General features: G+C 53.6%; 1 protein-coding gene across 3 annotated transcripts; it reads right to left on the minus strand.

Moving 5' to 3' along the window:
• Nucleotides 1-6,472: 6,472 nt before the first annotated feature.
• Nucleotides 6,473-18,010, minus strand: ANKRD54 (ankyrin repeat domain 54). Of its 3 annotated transcripts, none has more exons than XM_067698026.1 (8): nucleotides 17,582-18,010; nucleotides 15,880-15,927; nucleotides 11,424-11,522; nucleotides 9,004-9,070; nucleotides 8,455-8,502; nucleotides 8,260-8,384; nucleotides 7,945-8,052; nucleotides 6,473-7,607 (listed from the first exon to the last, which is right to left on the minus strand). In XM_067698026.1, exons 1-7 carry the CDS (start codon nucleotides 17,904-17,906, stop codon nucleotides 7,985-7,987), a joined length of 780 nt encoding a protein of 259 aa, XP_067554127.1. In that variant the 5' UTR covers nucleotides 17,907-18,010; the 3' UTR covers nucleotides 6,473-7,607; nucleotides 7,945-7,984. The 3 variants fall into 3 exon arrangements, with proteins under 3 accessions (XP_067554127.1, XP_067554126.1, XP_067554128.1); XM_067698025.1 differs by having other exon boundaries at nucleotides 9,004-9,075; nucleotides 17,582-18,009; XM_067698027.1 differs by having other exon boundaries at nucleotides 9,004-9,075; nucleotides 11,424-11,517; nucleotides 17,582-17,721.

Below are 18,010 nucleotides of genomic sequence, written 5' to 3' on the forward strand. Positions count from 1 at the left end.
CAGCCTGCCCAGGGTAGGCACACGGCCGGTGTTTGATACATGAGGACAGAGGTGCCAGGGAAGGAAAGACGTGACCCTCTCCTTTCTTCTTTCCTTTATCCCTGAAACGTTTGAGCGCCTGCCCTAAGCTACCCCTGAGAGGAAGCCAGAGACAGCGTGAATTTGGCCTGGTCTCTGCCTTCTGGGAGCTCTCAGTCTAGCCGGAGAGCCAAATACCAAAAGAAGAAAGGATAGCACTGTGTTATGGGGCCATAAGGGAAAAGTACACACAGTTTGAAAGGGCCCAGAGGAGGAAACTCCTGCCTTCCTGGGCGATCGAAGCAGGAGTCCCAGAGGAGACGACATTTAATGTGCATCTTCCTGGGAAGAGGTGGGAAGGGCCTGCCAGGCGGAGCAACAGCCTGTGCCAAGGCAGCACAGGTGGGAGCAGTGAGCGGGCTTGCGCAGCTGAAGCAGGGCGGGGTGGGGCCTGGGGAGCCCGGGAGGGTGGGTGCAGTGAGATCACGTGTGTCGCCTAGGCTAGCTGGGGGCAGGAACTTCATCCTTCAGGCAGGCAGTGATGCCATTGAGGGTTTTCAGGAGGGTAGGTGCCCTAGGGTTGCTGTGTACAGGCTGGGTTGGAGGTGCCAGGTGGGTAGCAAGGAGCCCAATCCAGAGGCTGCTCTGTGAACCCTGGGCCAGGAAAGCTTCCACCAAGGGCCGGGCCTAGGACTAGATTAGTTTTGCCGTGGCTTTGGCAGGAAGATTGATGGCCTGCTGCTGGGCTTGGGCTCGGCCCCTGAGGTTCCTGGGTCTGCTTCAGGGGGCTCATGAAATGCTTGGAAGAGCAGCAGATGGTTGTAATCCTTTGGTGGAGAGAGCCGAGTCCTGCAGGGCCGGAGGCAGGCAATGGGGGCCGGGGTAGAGGCTGAGCGAGCCCTGGCTGCTGCCTCATGGAGAATCCACCTGACCTGAGCCTCCTGCAGGGTCTCAGGCCGGGCTCAGGAAGCCTGGAGGTCCCAGGGAGGAGCTCCTCTTAGTTGGGGGAGATTTGAATTCTGCAGCCCTCTCACCCTCCTGTTTGTGCAGACCTCTTAGGGATGGGCCTGCAACATTCATGTCTGAATACCTACTGAGTACAGAGTTCTCCTGCAGGAAAGAAAGACAGAAGCACAGGGGATTGTGGGAGCCCAGAGGAGGGCCCTAACGAGCTTGGGGAGGCAGAGAAGACTTCCTGGAGGAGCTGACGCCCAAGCCAAGTCCTGAAGTGGGAGTTAGGACAGATGGGGAAAGGAGGATGGGAGAATACACACACAGGCCACCCGGGGTCCTCTACCTGCAGTCTGGCACGGCACGAGGAGCCGAGGGCCTGGGACAGGGTACGCGGGAGCCCCAGCAGGAAGTGAGGTGGGAGAGGTGGGGGGGTGGGCAGCCGCAAAGGATTCTGTAAATCCTGTCTGAAACCGAGACTGTACCTTGTCCTGAGGGCGATGGGGAGCCACGAAAAGGTTTTAAGCAAAAGAGTGACCTGATCAGATGTACTCTTTAGGGAACTCTTTCTGGCTGCAAGGCAGGCTTTTCCCGGGGAGGGAAAGCAGAATGAGACTGGGGGCAGGGAGACCAGTTAGGAGGCTGGTGTGAGAATCCAGAGAGATGAAGACATCCAAGGCTCCGGCAGTGGGTGGGGAGACGTGGACAGACGGGACAAACCCATACGAGGTGCAGCTGTCGGGACTAAGTGGTGATTAACTGTCATGGGCTAAGCGGTGTCCCAGATGACACCCAGCCTCTGGCTTGGGCTCCTGGGGGTGGCAGTGGGGGTGATGCGGGCAGAGGTCTGGGACGGGAGATGCTGAGCTCAGTTGGAACGCGTTGCGACCAGGGGCCTGGGGACACGGCGGGGGTGTCCGCGGGGCGGCGGTGCACTGGGCACCTGCTGTATCTCAGGCCTTGCACTTGCCTCTGGAAGTTGTGTCTCATCTGCCTCAGAGTTTTGAAGATGGAGAAACTGAGGCTCAGAGAGATTAAGTAACCTGCCCAAGATCACACAGCTAGCCTCAAACAGCTGGGGTCTAAATCAGGTTGGTCTGATTTCAGTTCCACGGTCTTTAGGGAGGAGAAGGGGCAGGTAGGAGTCTTTTGAAGGGGAGGGAGGAACCTGAACATGCAAAGGTGACCTCCACCCACAGCCATCCGCCCTGTATAGCAAGCGTGGCCCAGGGTGAAACTCAGCCCCGGGGAGGGTGGGCGAGCTGCGGCCCCCGGTACAGCCACGTTATCCAGCACCTCTCCCTGCCTCGGGCCGACAGGAACGGCACCAGCTATCAACTTCGAGCTGTGAACCTGGGGACACAAATACCAATTAACCACCCCGAGGTTTCCTATTAATGAACATCAGTCCTCAGCGCTGATGCAGGGCTCATTTGCGAGTCGCCAGCTGGATCCAAGACGGCATGAGGCCAGAGGGACAGGCTGTGCAGGGGTGGAATTGTTTCTGGCTTAAGAGGACAAGATTGATTTATTGAGGCGTCTGCTTGCTGCCACCTTGCTTCAGAGGCCTGGGCTCTGTGTAGGGGTGAGACTGAAGCAGGAGGAAGGGGGTGAGGAGGGGATGAGGGGCCAGGGGTGCCAGCCTGGAGTTCCTGGGGGTGCTTCGGACGGCTGTGGCGCTGGGGAGGGTGCCGGACTGGGCATCTGGTGGACCTGCCAGGTCAACTCAGAGAGGTGACGTGGTGCACGGGCTGTGAGTCACATCGTTGGGTTTGAATCCTGGCTCCTGCACTTCGTAGCTGACCTGTCTGTTCCTCAGGACCCGTAGAACTGAGCCATCTGAGCCAGGCTGCGTTCTAGGCACACTGCCTCGGGCTGCTCCCTGGTGCTGCCAGCTATATGCGAGGTTTCAAGGGCTCTCCCGGGCGGACCCTTGCCTCCACCAAAAACCCTCACAATCTGGGAATTCCCTGGCCGCCCAGTGGTTAGGACTCCAAGTATCCACTGCCAGGGGCCCGGGTTTGATCCCTGGTCGGGGAACTAAGATCCTACAAGCCACGTGGTGTGGCCAAAAAAAAAACCACCAACCCCTCACAATCCAACTGGGGAGGCGCGACTCACTGTCTCCGCCCCACTGGGCATGCTGACGGCCAAGTGCTTCTATGACACGTGCCGTCCTCCCCAACCTTCAAAGCAGGAGAGTCACCAGGCTGGCGTGGACCAGTCACAGAGACAAGGGACCACTCCGGCCCCTGGTCTGGGGCTTCAGGTAAGACTCCTTTGCTTCCCTGAGCCTGTTTCCTCAACTGTAAAGGGAACTGATCATATCTCCTTGCAGGCACCGAGGTCTCGGAGTTAGCTTGGGAGCCAGCATCAGGGGGTCTGGGCTAATTCACTTTGGGCCCTATTGCTGGGGGGAGCCAGGGACTTCGTTGGGATTATCCAGGCATCAGTCAGTCCAGCTTCCTGACCTCCTAACCCTGCCCTGGGCTCAGCGTCTGAAGCGATCTGGGGAGCTGGTGGGCTTTTGCCCGGAGCCCGTGGTGCCTGCTCTGGGTAAGGCTGCCTCTGATCTCCAGGGTGGAGGTGACAGCTTGCCTCACCTGCTGTCACCAGGGCACATCTTCAGACCTCAGGATCTCCGCAGCCTGGTCTCACCCCTCTCTCTGGCCAGCCCTTCACGCTCCCGGGCCCTGCATTTTTCCAGGCCATCTCCCGGCCCCAAAGCCAGCTTGTGCCTGTCCATCCGCCAGGCCTGGCTCATGCCGCTCCCAGCTCTCCCACCACCTCGGAAGGCCTGCAATAGTTTGGGCAGCCACCAAAGATCAGCAAAGACCATTCCAGACCCAGCTCAGTCCCGTCACCTCATACTGTCCTCTCTCTCCTCCAGGTGACCTGGTGCAGGCCTTGTCCACCGAGCACACTGTGCAATGTGCTCAGCGAGGAAAGGGCCCACCCCTCCCTGCACAGGGACAGAGACATTCACTCAGGAAGGTCCATCGGTTTCTACTGTGTCTCAGGAGCACTGGGGACGTTGGCACTTTGGGAACCTTGGCAGAGATTCCTGGGCTGGGCTGGGTCCTGCGCTGCTGTCTGACCCCAAGCGAGTTACTCTCTGCCTGAGCCTCAATCTTCTGCATCTATAGAATAGTGGGAGCAAGGGCACTGGCTACCCCTTTGGCTGCAAACGCTAAATCAAAGGGCTTGTGTAAAGGGCCTGCTGGCACACAGTAGGAGCTCAGCAAATGTTGTCGCCCTCAGTTTTAGGAAACTCTGCTTCTGAGAAAGCTCTAATTTCAGGCGTGGTGGAAACAGCACGAGCTTTGGGGGTGGGTCCAGGGTCCAGCCCAGCTGCCTGGTTGGGTCACCCTGGCAAACCTGCATTTTCTCACCCGTCCAAAGCACCAGCAAGGCCGGTTATCTCACAGCATGGTTGGGAGAAGTTGTGAACATCTCCCAGGCATTACCACCGTCTGCCATGGGCAAAGGCAGGGATTTTAGTTTGCTTTTCTTGTTCCCTGTTGTATTCCTACCTGGAACATTGCCCAGCACATGGCAAGTGCTTGATAGGTATTTCCAACGTGAATGAAATGGGAGGTATAAAGCAAAGGACCCTACCCAGCCGGGGAAATCAGCAAACAGGACTTCTTCTTACTGCCCCCCCAACCCCCTGGCCCCCTCCCTGCTCCCCCCACCAACTCGGTAGCTCCCAGAGCAGCTAGTAACAGAGCTAACTCCCGTGTGGGCAGTTCTGCATCCTGCTGTGTCCAGTTCTCCATCCTGCCCTGCTCAGCCCAGTCTGCTCAGGGCCAACTTGTGTGTTTTCTGACTCACCCTAATGTCAGGCTGACTTTAACTGGCTGGATCTTCAGAGAGATTTGGGATTGCAGGAAAAATCTTGGCCACAAAAGGATCGAGGCAGATTGGCTAGCTGCCTGGCCGTCTGGCAAGTGTCTGATGGCTGGCCCCAAAGCCACCTTCATCTGTCAAGCCTTTTGTTCACTGTCTGTAGGCCAGGGTGGGGCTCATAATGGCCCCCTCGCTTGCCCCAGTGGGCATCCTCCTAGTTCCATGGCTACAGGGCCAGGGACGGGTGGGCGGGGCACCACAGGGATGGAGGGTGCTGCAGGGAGGCGCCCCACTTGCCAGGTGGGGATGGCTTGGTCCAGGCCAAGGACTTGCTAGGGGTTAGCCCGTGAGTCTCCGAGGCAGGTTAGTTATCTTAGAAATGCGCAGTCATCTCAGGGCAATTTCACAGTCTCAGCACGCCCCACCTCCTCAGCTCTGCCAATAGAAAGCAGGCTGCCCTGGGGGATAACGGGTCCCAGAAGTGCCCAGGCAGTCCCCAGGATGCCCTGGGCAGGCCTCTCACCTATCTGCTCCCAAAGTTCTGCAGCAAGAGATCCTAACCTCTTCTGAATGTGGACCCTGCTCAGAATAAAAGCTATAGACCCTTTTATCAGTACATGCGTACTCTTCCCACAAAATCTTGCATCGTTTCAGGGGGTTCATACCTCTCTAATGGCCCACTAATTGAACCCCTTAGACCTGAGGTTGAGAAGCCTTGCCTCAAGGCTCTTTAGGGTGATCAGCCCCGGAGGTGTGCTGGAGGGAGGCCCAGAGAAGCAGGCTCACGGAGTTTGAGGTCCCTTCCCTCCCATCCTGCTTCTCCTCTGCCCCGGGCTCTTCCCTGCTCAGCCCCACCCCTGGGGCCAGGGCCAAAGCGGGGCTGTGTCCAGGCACAGGCCCCAGCAGAGCCCCCAGAGGGCAAGCGCTAGCGTGCCCCCTGGGCCTGAGGGGGCAGGCTCACCTGCGGGGGTTAATCACGTGGGCAGGAAGGAAGGGAGAAAGGCCGCCCCGCCCACCCGCCTGTCCCACTCACAGGTCGCTCCTCACCTTCCTCTGGCACACGGCCAGCCCGCAGCCACCCTGCTCACGGCGGCAGCAGCAGCTTGTGTTGCATGGACACACTTTACTGCTTCCTCTGCCCTCCTCTACCCCCAGTTTTGGGGAGGGTACCGTCCCCAACCCTGGCCACCTGGTGGGGCTTGCAGCCTCCCCTCTCCCAGGGTCCTGGAGGCAGCCCCGGGCCTGTACCTCAGCCCCACAGAGAGACCCTTTTTTTCCTTAGGGTCTAGGGAACAGCTGGGTCCCATGAGTTCAGTTCAGGTCTGATCGAGCTGGGATTTGGGAGGCAAGCTCCCCTCCTCTGAAAAGCAGCCAGGATGCCAACTGGGTGAGAGGGAAGGTGGGGCAGAGCCAGAGCAGACAGGGACTGCCGATCTGGAAACAGTCTGTCTTTACTCTGCAGTAGAATGGTTCCTGGGAGAGGGCTGGGCACAGCAGGCCCTCCCTTCAGGCTTCCTGCTGTGGCAGATCCCTTCCAGGAGGGGGCGCCGCCTTTGGCGTGTTGGAGTCCCAAGGGGAATAATGTCTGCTCCTATCGGGGCAGAAGTGGCAGGGGGTGGCGGGGTGGGGCTTCTTTGCAATGAGTTTTTGGGCCTTCAAACAACACAAATTTATTCTCTTATGGTTCTGGCAGTCAGAATCTGAGATCTCTCTGGGCTAAAGTCAAGGTGTCGGCAGGCCGGTCCCTTCTGGAAGCTCTGAAGGGAGAATCCATTTCCCCGCCTTTTCCAGCTTCTGGAGGCCGCCTGCATTCCTTGGCTTGTGACACCCTCCTCGAGTTACTCCGATTTCTTGCTTCCGTCACCACATCTCCTGCTTCCTCTCTGAGCTCCTACTTCCCTCTAATAAGGATCCGTGTGATTATATCAGGCCCGCCTGGATAATCCAGGACAGTCGCCTTGTCTAAAGACCCTTAATTTAATAACATCTGCAAAGTCCCTTTTGTCATTTAAGGTAATGTTCACAGGTTCCTGGGATCAGTACATGGCCATCCTGGGGGACACTCCTCCACCTACTACAACTAGGCTGCAGAATGGCGACCCCCTCCTGGTGTTTCAATGATTGGGAGAAAAAAGGCTGGGGATTCCCTGCTTTGGGTTCAGCCGGGCCCTTCCTAACCTTGTATTTCTAAGGTCTAGGCTTCACCAACCCCCTCCTTCCAACCAGAGAAACTCACTGCCATGTCTCCTTGAAAGTCCGGTGACAAGCCTAAATCTAAGTGCTGGTGAGAGGTGCGGGGCCAGCCCAGAAGCCCTCTAGGCCAGAGGGTGCCCGCCCTAAGCCAAACCCTGCTGGCCACAACGAGCCCACGGTTGGAGACAGAGAAGGGTCTGGGGCCTGCCGAGGGTGCCAGGGAGGCCATGGGACGAGTGAGGCCTGCTAGGATAGCGCGTCGGCCAGAGCTGAGTGAGGCGTGGCTGCGGCGCCGTGGGAGCCGAAGGAAGACGCTGTGGGCTGTGGTCCCGGCCTCCAGGGACGATGGAGACCGCGGCTGGGAGTGGCGCTGAGGTCAGTGAGGGAGCATCTCTGCCTCACAGCAGCTGGGGGCGAGGGCCTCGGCAGACAAAGTCCCAGGCACTGGGCTTTTCCTTTGTAATGAGAGGGCAGTGGGGCGGGGGAGAGCGGCGGAGCGGGAGGGCAGGGAGCCTCTCTTGCTACCTCTTCTCCATGTTCTGCATCTGCAAACTGAGGGAGGTGAAGCTGGCCAGCAGGTCGGTCACTTCATCCACCTGCGGGATGAAACCGAGGCTCTGTTATGGGGTGCCCCCGGGTCCCCCCAGCAGCACCACAGGCATGGAGGGCAGACACTGTCTCTCCCCGCAGGGCATGTGGTGGCTTCACCATGACTAGGGAGCTGCTGTCTGAGGCTGAATCCTTGCTGCCAGGTGGTCTCAGACCGCCCCAGAGAGAAGGGCCCGGGAAGCTTCAAAGGAAGTGGACAGAGGCTCTGAGGTCCACAGTGGGCGACAGGCCTGCAGCCACGCCTTTCTCCTGCGTCAGAGCAGGGGTAGGCTGGCCCTGAGGCTCCGGCCAGGGCCTGGGTCTGGACCTGCAGCTGCGGCTCACCTGCTCTTTGGTGCTTGTCATCTGGAGGCGGGTGCAGAGGTCATCCAGCCGCTCCCGCTGCTCGTGCCGCCCCAGGCGCTCCAGGTACTCCCTCAGCATCTGGATGATCTGAAACCGGAGGGTGGGCTGAGGGTGTGCTGGGAGGCACAGAGCGGCCTGATGCTGCTGCCGAGGGGCACAGTGGAACAGGTGCCAGCTGGGGTCCGCGTGAAGCCACCCAGGAGCCCTGGTGCCGAAGGCGGGCGTGTCTGTGGTTCGGGCAGCACCTGCCCAGGGTTTGCTCGGGGCCGCAGCTCAGCTGAGGGGGGCGCTCACCTGCTTCACCTCCAGCCGCACGGCTTCCAGGCACTGGGAGTGGCCTTCCTGCAGGATGTTGAGCTTCGACTTGGCCAGGTGCAGGGGCGTGCGGCCCGCTCGGTCCAGGGCATCTACCCGGGCCCCTGTGGGCAGGCAGAGGTGAGCATGCTGGGGGTGAGGGGGAGAGAGGGAGAAGGGGAGGAGACCACTCACCTCCTCGCAGCAGTGTGGTGATGACAGGGACGTGGTTGGTGCAGGCCGCTGAGGGAGAAGAACAGGGACTGAGAGTCCAGGACCACTGGGGCTTGGCCTGGGTGCCCACCGGAGGAGCAGGACTGTCTCTGAGGGTCCCGATGCCAGGTCACGCCCCCTGAGAAGGCATCCCCAAGGCAGCAACTGGGAGGGACTCGGTGATCAAATCCGACTCCCTCCCTGTACAGCTGGGGAAACTGAGGCTTGGAGACGGGACCTGCCTCACCGTGAGCCACAGTGTGAGTCAGCCGCAAGGCGGGAACCTCCCCTAACAGAGCTGCTGCTGAGTCAGCTCAGGTTGTAAAATCAGCTCTGCTCAGGGCACAGCCAACTGGTGATGGATGGGGACAGCCACGGGACACAGTCCGAGGGGAGTGTGGCCCTGGGGGCTCAGGCTCCCCCCAGATGACAGCAGAGCCTGCTGGGAGCCTGCAGGACCCCAGGCTCTCCATCAGAGGAGCCTGTCTGTGCTGCAGAGAAGGGTGTCTCGGCAGCTCGCCAGGCACTTACCCAGGTGCAGTGGTGTGTTCCCCAGCCCGTCTCGCTGATTGGGGTCGGCTCCATGGTCCAGAAGCAGCTGCACTGGAAACAGGAAAACCCAAGAGGAGCTGTTGGGGGCTTCTATGAGCAGCACCCTAACCCCACCCGTGACCTAGCTAAAGAGGCTCGCTCAAAGTGGGGGACACTGAAAGCTCACACAGTCCCCCACGCTGTTTCATCCACTCACTCACTGGCTCATTCGCCCCTAAGGCTCATGTGCAGGACTCTACGGCCAGGAACTGAGGATTCTGGGAGGGCCCCCTGGCCTATGCAGGCATTACGGGACTGAGACTCTAGGGGTTAAAGAAAGTTCTTCCAATAGCAGTGGCTGCTAGTGAAGGCTCTCAAGGGCATTTTCTGCTCCTTCCACAGCCAAGCACCAGAGTGGGAATTAGGCCAATAGAAGATGCTGAGCACCCCCTCCTCACGAGTCTATACGTCACATCAGGGGCGGGCTGTGGTGTCACCAGGGCTCACCAGTTACCCAGATGGATGTGCAGGCAGACTAACTCACATGAGGAGGCCAATCTGAGCCTCACAACATATACAGAAACTAATTCAGGAGGGACCATGACCTAAATGTGAAAGCTATAACAGTCAGGCCTGTAGAAGAGAACGGGAGAATATCTTCACAACCTTGGGACAGGCAAAGATTTCCGAAACAGGTCACAAAAATACTAACCATAAAAAAGAAAAGATTGATAAATTGGAATCATTAAAATTAAGAACTTGTGGGACTTTCCTAGTGGCGCAGTGGATAAGAATCCGCCTGCCAATGCAGGGCACACAGGTTCGATCCCTGGTGCAGAAGATTCCACATGCCGTGGAGCAACTAAGCCCGTGCACCACAACTACTGAGCCTGCGAGCCACTACTACTGAAGCCCGCACTCCTAGAGCCTGTGCTCCGCAGCAAGAGAAACCACCGCAATGAAAAGCCTGTGCACCGCAACAAAGAGTAGCCCCCGCTCGCCACAACTAGAGAAAGCCCGTGTGCAGCAATGAAGACCCAACGCAGCCAAATATAAATAAATAAATAAAAATAAATAAAATTAAAATTAAGAACTTGTGTTCATCAAATGAGAACATTCAGAGAACAAACAGGCAAGCTGAGAAAGTCATTTATATTTAATAAATGATTTATGTCCAGAATATATGGAGAATTTCTACAAATCAATAAGAAAAAGATAGGCAACTTGTTAAAAAAATGGACAAGAGACTTGAACAGATACTCCACAAAAGAGGATACAAAAATGGCCAATAAATACCTGAAGATGTGCTCAACATTACTGACCATCAGAGAAACGCAAGTTAAACCACAAGGAGATACCACTATACCAGAAGGGCTAAAATTTAAAAGAGATAATACCAAGCACTGCCAAGGATGTGGGAAAATGTGGAACTCTCTCACAGTGCTGGTGGGAGTGTACATGGGTAGAACCATCTTTGGGAAAAGTTCGGTAGTACACGCTAGCTAAACATGTGTGTACCCCAGTGACCCAACAATTCTAACACAGATAAGTGCTTATATCCATCAGGTCACATGTACAAAAATGTTCCTAGCAGCTTTGCTCCTCCTAATAGTCCAGACCTGGAAAAAACACAAATGCCCATCAATAGTAGAACGGGTGAACCGTGGTCCGTCACGCGATGAAACACCAGCCAGCAATGAGAGCAAAGAACTACCATTACTCACAACCTTCAGGGATGAGTCTCAAGAATATACTTCCTTTTCTTGTATTTTGGCCGCGCAGCATGTGGGATCCTAGTTCCCCGACTAGGGACAGAACCCTCCCCCATGCATTGGAAGCGCAGAGACTTAACCACTGGACCACCAGGGAAGTCCCTCAAGGATATAATTTTGAGTGAAAGAATTCAAGATACAAAAGAGTGCATATTCTGTGCTTCCATTTATGTGAAATTGAAAAACAGGCAAAACTAATCTATGGTGATCAAGGTCCACGCAGGGGTAAGGACTGGAAGGGGCATGAGGCAGGCTGCTGGGTGCTGAAAATATTCTATATTTTGATCCAGGAGGCGGTTACAGCAGTGTATACACACAGAAAGCTCACTGTTTATAAGTTATACCACGTCCAAAAAAAAACTTATAAAAAAGGGGGGGCTGTCCCGCTGCTGCCCTTAGCACTGAGTAAATGCTGCCTGAACGTCTTGAAGGACTGGTCCGACCTCAGAGGCAATCATATTCTTTCCCCTGGTGGACCCCTGGCCCGGTCTGGCAGTGCCAGTTCCACAGGCTAAAGGAGTGAGAGGGGCTGGGTCTTCCTTATATCCAGCACCCGGCTGAGCAGACAGCAGATCCTCCCCCAGCCCCTCTGAAGTGATGCTACTCGCCCAGCCTCCCTCCCTCCCCCTCCCCCTCCCCAGGACTCACCAATCTGGTCATTGCCGTTGCAGGAGGCAAAGTGTAGGGCTGTGCGGCCCTTGTCGTCAGCTGCACAGGGATCCGCGCCATCTTCCAGCAGCTGCTGCACTGACACCACGAAGACAGAGGGAGCAAGTGGAGAGAGCGGCAGTGTTAGCCAGGCTGCAGCCCCAGGGGATAGATGGGGATGCTCAGGGGCCCTTCCAGGCAAGGCATTGACAATGTTTGGGAGAGCCAGTCCCTCCTAGATGCTGGCCCCACGGGGACTGCCATGACAAGGGACTTGTTCTCCTGAGGACACAACTGAGGGCCCGTATTCTGGGTGCTCAAACTACGTGTCTAGGGATAAAACATCATAGAAGAATCTCGGCCCTCAGGGTCAGAAATTTGGGAGCCGTGGAAGTCCCCGGCGTAGACTCGGGCCCCGCCCCTCTCCCTGCATCTGGCTGCACATCCATTCCAGCTGGACACAGCCGAGCGAGCTGTGGGCTGATTCTTACTTTGCTCCCAGGAGGCAGCCCTTTAGAGTGGACGGAGCACAGGCTCTGCCACACAGACCAAGTCCCAGGCTAAACTAAGCAAAAAGGAAAGGAGTTCATTGCCAACAGCACGGGGCAGTGGGAAGGCCTAGATTTAGGCCCCCGTTCACCAGCGAATGGGAGGAATCTCTGCCCTGCTAACCTCCAGAGTTGCTGTAATGAGAATAATGGATGAGCAATTCCTTCCTTGAAAAGTACAGAGCCATTATAAAATGTGAGGCATTGTGCATTACACGTCCACGTCAACTGAAAGGCAGAACTTACCGCCAAACATCATTCAGAGCAAGAAACAAAATGCTCTAGTAAGCCCCCAGCAAAGCTCTCAAGGACTTGAGTCCTTCCAAATGAAATCCAGGTATCTCCTGCTTTGTGAATCTCTCTCATCTCCTCAAGCTGAGTGAGCTGCCCCCTCTCCTGCATCCCCATAGTGCCCTGTTCATCCTGCTACTCTCATATTCACATGCTGTGCTCTTTTAGAGTAACTACGACTGTAGACGGAGCACCAGCCAGGCGTCAGGTACCTGACTGCCAAACCCCTCAACCACTCAGCACAGTATCACATCCATGGTACAGATCAGGAGACAGACTCCAGCCCAAGCCAACAGGAGGCCAAGCTGGGATAGGAACCCAGGTTTCTCTGGCTCGAGAACTTACACCTCTCCAACTAAATACAGGACTTCAGTTTCCTCGGGTTTTTTTTTTTTTTTTTAGAAGTGGTGTTGCTTTATACTCTTCTTCTCCAACTATTCTGTAGGTTTTTTGTTTTGTTTCTTAATATCTTGGACCAAGATATGACTTGCCTGCTCCATGAATGTTGCTGACTGACTGAATAAATGAACGAATGAAGGTGGTGGGAAAGGGTTATGAGAGTGGAGGAGAAGGAGAAGCTTCCAGTCACCTCTGTGTTCATCACCAAACGAGGGCCAGTATCCAAGAGATAGAGCAAAGCTAAAATAGTCAGTTCCAGTTCTGTGATTTGTGCAGCTACAGGCTTTATGGAAAGCACTTCAGCAACATCTATCAGAAGCCATCAAGATGGGCGTATCCTTTGAGGTAACAACCCCATTCCTGGGAAATTATCTTAAAAATGAAAAGCCAGTGTGCAAACATGTGACTGACTAAATAACTCTTGCTTTGTCCCTCTGAAGGCATCGTGTGCGTCCACTACAAATTGTGGTTATAACTGAGGCATGGAATTGCAAGGTGATTTCTACTTTTTACTTTATAAGCTTCAAAAAAATTGTACAGCTACATATTCATTCTATAAATAGGAAAGAATAACGCTTCCGTTTTGAAAAGACAAATGGTTATGAAGACTATGAAAAATGTTTATGATACACAAAACATTATGCGGGCTACAAAATTGTGTATACAGCACAGTTTGCAAGCCCTTCAAGAAACTTCCTCTGTATAGGAAAAAGGACAGGAAGGATATTCACCAAAATATTAACAGAGATTCCTTTGCTGACATTAAGGATGTTTTTCATGAAGATTTTTCTAATTTTCAAAACATTTTAAATGCACATATTATTTTCACATTTAAAATCTTTTAAATGATTATGAATTCACAGAAAGGCACTTACGATTTAACGATAGCAGGGTATAAACTTTACATCCACTGTAATTGCTAACCTATACCAAAAAAACCAACAAACATGCAGAGCAAGATTAAACAAAATGCTAACCATACAGGAAAAGGAATGAAGAGGCCAATCTACAGCCACTTTCGCTGTCAGAGTCCTGCAAGGGCCTGGTAAATCTAAGAGCCACTTAGATTTGAAGATGGGTGTGTCACAGACTCTGAATGGAAAATTACAGCATTTCCACCAAAATAATAAAACCATCATGTGGACACCTGATTCAAGATAAACTAGATGTGGAACTTCCCTGGTGGCGCAAAGGCTAAGAATCCGCCTGCCAATGCAGGGGACACGGGTTCAAGCCCTGGACCAGGAAGATCCCACATGCTGCGGAGCAACTAAGCCCGTGTGCCACAACTAGTGAGACTACGCTCCAGAGCCCACGTGCCACAACTACTGAAGCCCACATGCCTAGGGCCTGTGCTCCACAACAAAGAGAAGCCACCACAATGAGAAGCCCTCGCACCACAACGAAGAGTAGCCCCTGCTCACCACAGCTAGAGAAAGCCCGTGCACAGCAACAAAGACCCAACGCAGCCAAAAATAAATTTAAAAAAAAAAGATAAACTAGAATATAGCCAGTATTTTATAATAACTATAAATGGAGTATAACCTGTAAAAATTGTGAATCTCTATACTGTACACTTGTAACTTATATAATATTGTACATCAACTATACTTCAATTTAAAAAAGAGAGAGGGACTTCCCTGGTGGCCCAGTAGTTAAGAATCTGCCTTCCGATGCAGGGTACGTGGATTCGATCCCTGGTCAGGGAACTAAGATCCCACATGCCACAGGGCAACTAACCCAAGCGCCACAACTACTGAGCTCACGCGCCTCAACTAGAGAGCCTGCAGGCCACAACCTACAGAGCCCATGTGCCGTAACCTACAGAGTCCATGTGCTCTGGAACCCGTGCGCCACAACTACAGAGCCCACGTGCCCTGGAGCTTGCATGCCACGACTAGAGAAGAGAAAACCCACACGTTACAACTAGAGAGAAGCCCATGCGTCGCAACAAAAGATCCCGCATGCCTCAACTAAGACCCAACGCGGCCGGAAAAAAAAAAAAAAAAAACTAATTAATAAATCTTTAAGTAAATAAATGTGAGAAAGAAAATAAAAGAAAATAAACCCATTTAAAAAAAAAAGATAAACTAGACTTTCTGTGAAACGGAGGTATAATTAAAATATTCTCTGGCCACACACTCAAGATATTAAAAAGAGAACACATCATCTTTCCTTGAAAAGCTATATAGGTTGCTACCCAAATATTCCACAATATTAAAGTTCATGGAAAAGAGATAAAAGTGGAGAGCGCTGGAAACCCCTCCAGTTTCCAGGCCTGCTCACTATGCTCTGCCAGGGATAAGGGACCCACTCTAGGCCTGTGTTTTAACGCCCAGCTCCCTGAGGGGAACGACCTTCTCTCCACGCCTGCTATAAACGGGCTCTTATCCCTCGGCTGACTTTGAAGATGAAGGTAGAAAACTACGAGGTGGAAAAGGCGGGGAAACAGATCTCCCTTGAGCCTCCAGAAAGAAATACAGACACTTTGATTTCAGCCTGGTGAGACCTGTGTTAGACTTCCGACCTATAGAACTGTCTGATGATAAACTTGTGTTGTTTTACATTATCTTTGTGGTAATTTGTTACAGCGGCCAAAGAAAACCCATATACCACTTTTCCCTGATTCACAGAAAGAATTGTCAGTGAACACAATTAAAATTTTTTTCCTATAGCTTGTCTTGTAGCTTTGATGCTGCTACTGCCCTGTCAGCTAGCAAATGGTGAAGAGCAACAACAAAAAACAAAGTGGTGTCCTGCTAGGAGCCTCTCCCATGCCTTTCAGATGTTCTGTCAACTAAAGTTTGAGAACCACTGACCCAACTACCACAAGGCCTCAGGGAGCAGTTGAAGGTGGTGGCTCTCCTGGCACTTCAAATAGACTGTTCATTCCCATTAACCACAAGTTCCAAAAAGCTCCTACTCTGCGGCTGGGTGCCAGGGATACAAAAGCAGACATGGTCCCCACCATCATGGAGCCCACAGGATGATAAACACTATGACATCAGGAAGTACAGGGTGACAGGGAAGCATGGGAAGAGTGAGCATCTGAGCCAGACTTGTCATCTGCAAGATGACTGCAGTTATACAATAAGTACAGCGAGCCTGGTCCTAGGGGTGAGCCAGCAGAATTCAAGCACTGTCTTCCCAGATGTTGGTTACCTGGATTCTTCCTTCCCCGACCAGACCCGGGAGCTGGACTCACTCTGCACACTCACCTGTTTCCACATCGTTGGCATTGGCTGAGTCCCTCAGCCTCTTCAGAGCTGTGAAGACAATAAGAGTGCCAGTTAAAAAAAAAAAAAAAACCAGCAATGGCCATGATGAAGCAAAAAGTGATGGCTTCCTAGCTACCCACCACTCAGCCACAATGGCATCTAAAGAGAAAGAGAGGGCTTCCCCGGTGGCGCAGAGGTTGAGAGTCCGCCTGCCGATGCAGGGGACAAGGGTTCGTGCCCCGGTCCAGGAAGATCCCACATGCCGTGGAGCGGCTGGGCCCGTGAGCCATGGCCATTGAGCCTGCGCGTCTGGACCCTGTGCTCCACAGGGGGAGAGGCCACAACAGTGAGACGCCCGCGTACCGCAAAAAAAAAAAAAAAAAAAAAGAGAAAGAGAGGGGCCAGGATACAAGTGACACTACCTCGGGAACCAGGAGAAACCTGAAAGGTGACACAGCTAGTGCAAAAGCCACATTTTGTAGCAAATCCTCCAAGGCCTTTGGAGGCAGATCTTGGCTCTGCCACTTGTCGGAGCTGGGTGACCGTGAACAAGTTAGTTAACCCCCTGGGCCTCAGGTCTATCACCTGCAAAACAAGGTTGAGCTCTTTCCTGACAGGCCTGAGTTGTTGCAAAGACCAAATGAGGTGATTTACACGGAAGCGCTCTGTGAGCTGGTTACACAGATAATCTTATACCCTCTTTCAAAACAGACCACTCCCAAATGACTTACTTAAATTTGATGATTCCTATGGAGAAACTTTTTTCTCCACAATGACACTACCTGTATATTAGAGGCTAATAGAAAGCAATGCCTTTATCATCAGAGAAATGGACAAAAATTGCAATTCATATATATAACGATTCCTTACATTCATATAGCACTTTCAAATTTTCATTTAATCTTCATAACACCACTAAGATACAAGTAGGTATTAAAGGGCCCCTAAAAGTCCCCATTCTTAAAACTTTCAGGGTTTCCATGGCATCCATAAAATGTAAAAGACAATATGGTAGAAGTACCAGAGCAGGAGTTCTAATACCAGCATAGCCAATTTCTAGCTATGTGACTTGGAGCAAGACAATTTCTCTGAACCTCAGTTTCACCTTCAGTAAAATGGGAACAGTATCTGGATCTCAGTGAGTTATGACGAGGATCAGAAATGATCAGAAACCACCCAACAGTGTTTGGCACACAACAAAGGCAGAATAATAACTATATATTCCTTACCTTACTTAATAACTCTGGCAACATCCCTGTAAAGCATACCATACCCATTCTACAGATGAGAAAACTAAAGCTGAAAGGTTCTACAGTTTGCCTAAGACCTAAATGAGATAGAAAAGTCCAATCCAGGTCTGTGCATTTAAAGAAGTAAGTTGGTAGGACTTGGCTCTGATATCATAATATTCTCCAGTATCCCATTTATTATCTACAAATAAACACCTGGAGTCAGGAAAAGTTTCTATTCAAGAACTACCAAATGTGAAAAGCCACCGGGACTGGTTCTGAGCGGGAAGACTACTTTTTTTACACTCATGGTCCTTAGCAGCTATAATTCTACTATTGGTACTGAAAGTGGACTCAGGGGTCACTCCAGGTCCGTAACTCAGACGTCGGAGGACACCATCCTGAACGGGCTGGGGAGATCAGGGCCCGATTCTCAGCCGAGGGCCAGCCCCGCCTCCCGCCGCGCTCCTCACCGTGCACCTCCTTGCCCGTGGGCCCGAGCCGGCGGTGGGGCCTGGCGGCGCGCTTCAGCCGTCCGGAGGGGATCTTACAGAGCAGCTCATCGCGGGGCTCCGCCTCCTGCTGCCACAGGACGTGAAGGTAGCGTAGCGGGGACTGGGCCCCACCGGCCGCTCGGCCCGGGAGCCCCGCGCCGCCGCCCAGCGCAGACCCGAAGTCGGCGAAGGAGAAGAGGCCCTCGGGGCCCGTCAACGGCTCTGGCGCCACCGCGCACTCGCCATCCGAGCTCGAGCGGCCAGAGCGCGACTCTTCGTCCGCGCCCCCGGCGGCGGCTGCCATGGCAACGGCTCCGTGCTGGCCTGGCCGCGGGAGCCTCGTGCTTGTGGGACCGACCGACCCGCTTCCCTCCGCCCTAAGGCTCGCTGTCAGAGGACAAGCGGGCG

This window comes from Pseudorca crassidens, chromosome 11 (genome assembly GCF_039906515.1).
Source record: "Pseudorca crassidens isolate mPseCra1 chromosome 11, mPseCra1.hap1, whole genome shotgun sequence".
NCBI lineage: Eukaryota > Metazoa > Chordata > Mammalia > Artiodactyla > Delphinidae > Pseudorca > Pseudorca crassidens.

Excerpts from the sequence above, each read along its gene's own strand:
- ANKRD54 (XM_067698025.1), bottom strand. The coding sequence starts at position 17,906 with ATGGCAGCCGCCGCCGGGGGCGCGGACGAAGAGTCGCGCTCTGGCCGC. Across the intron at positions 15,928-17,581 it reads CACGGGCAAGGAGGTGCACG|CTCTGAAGAGGCTGAGGGAC; the intron begins GTGAGGAGCGCG and ends TTGTCTTCACAG. Across the intron at positions 8,053-8,259 it reads TGCGGCTGGAGGTGAAGCAG|ATCATCCAGATGCTGAGGGA; the intron begins GTGAGCGCCCCC and ends CTCCGGTTTCAG.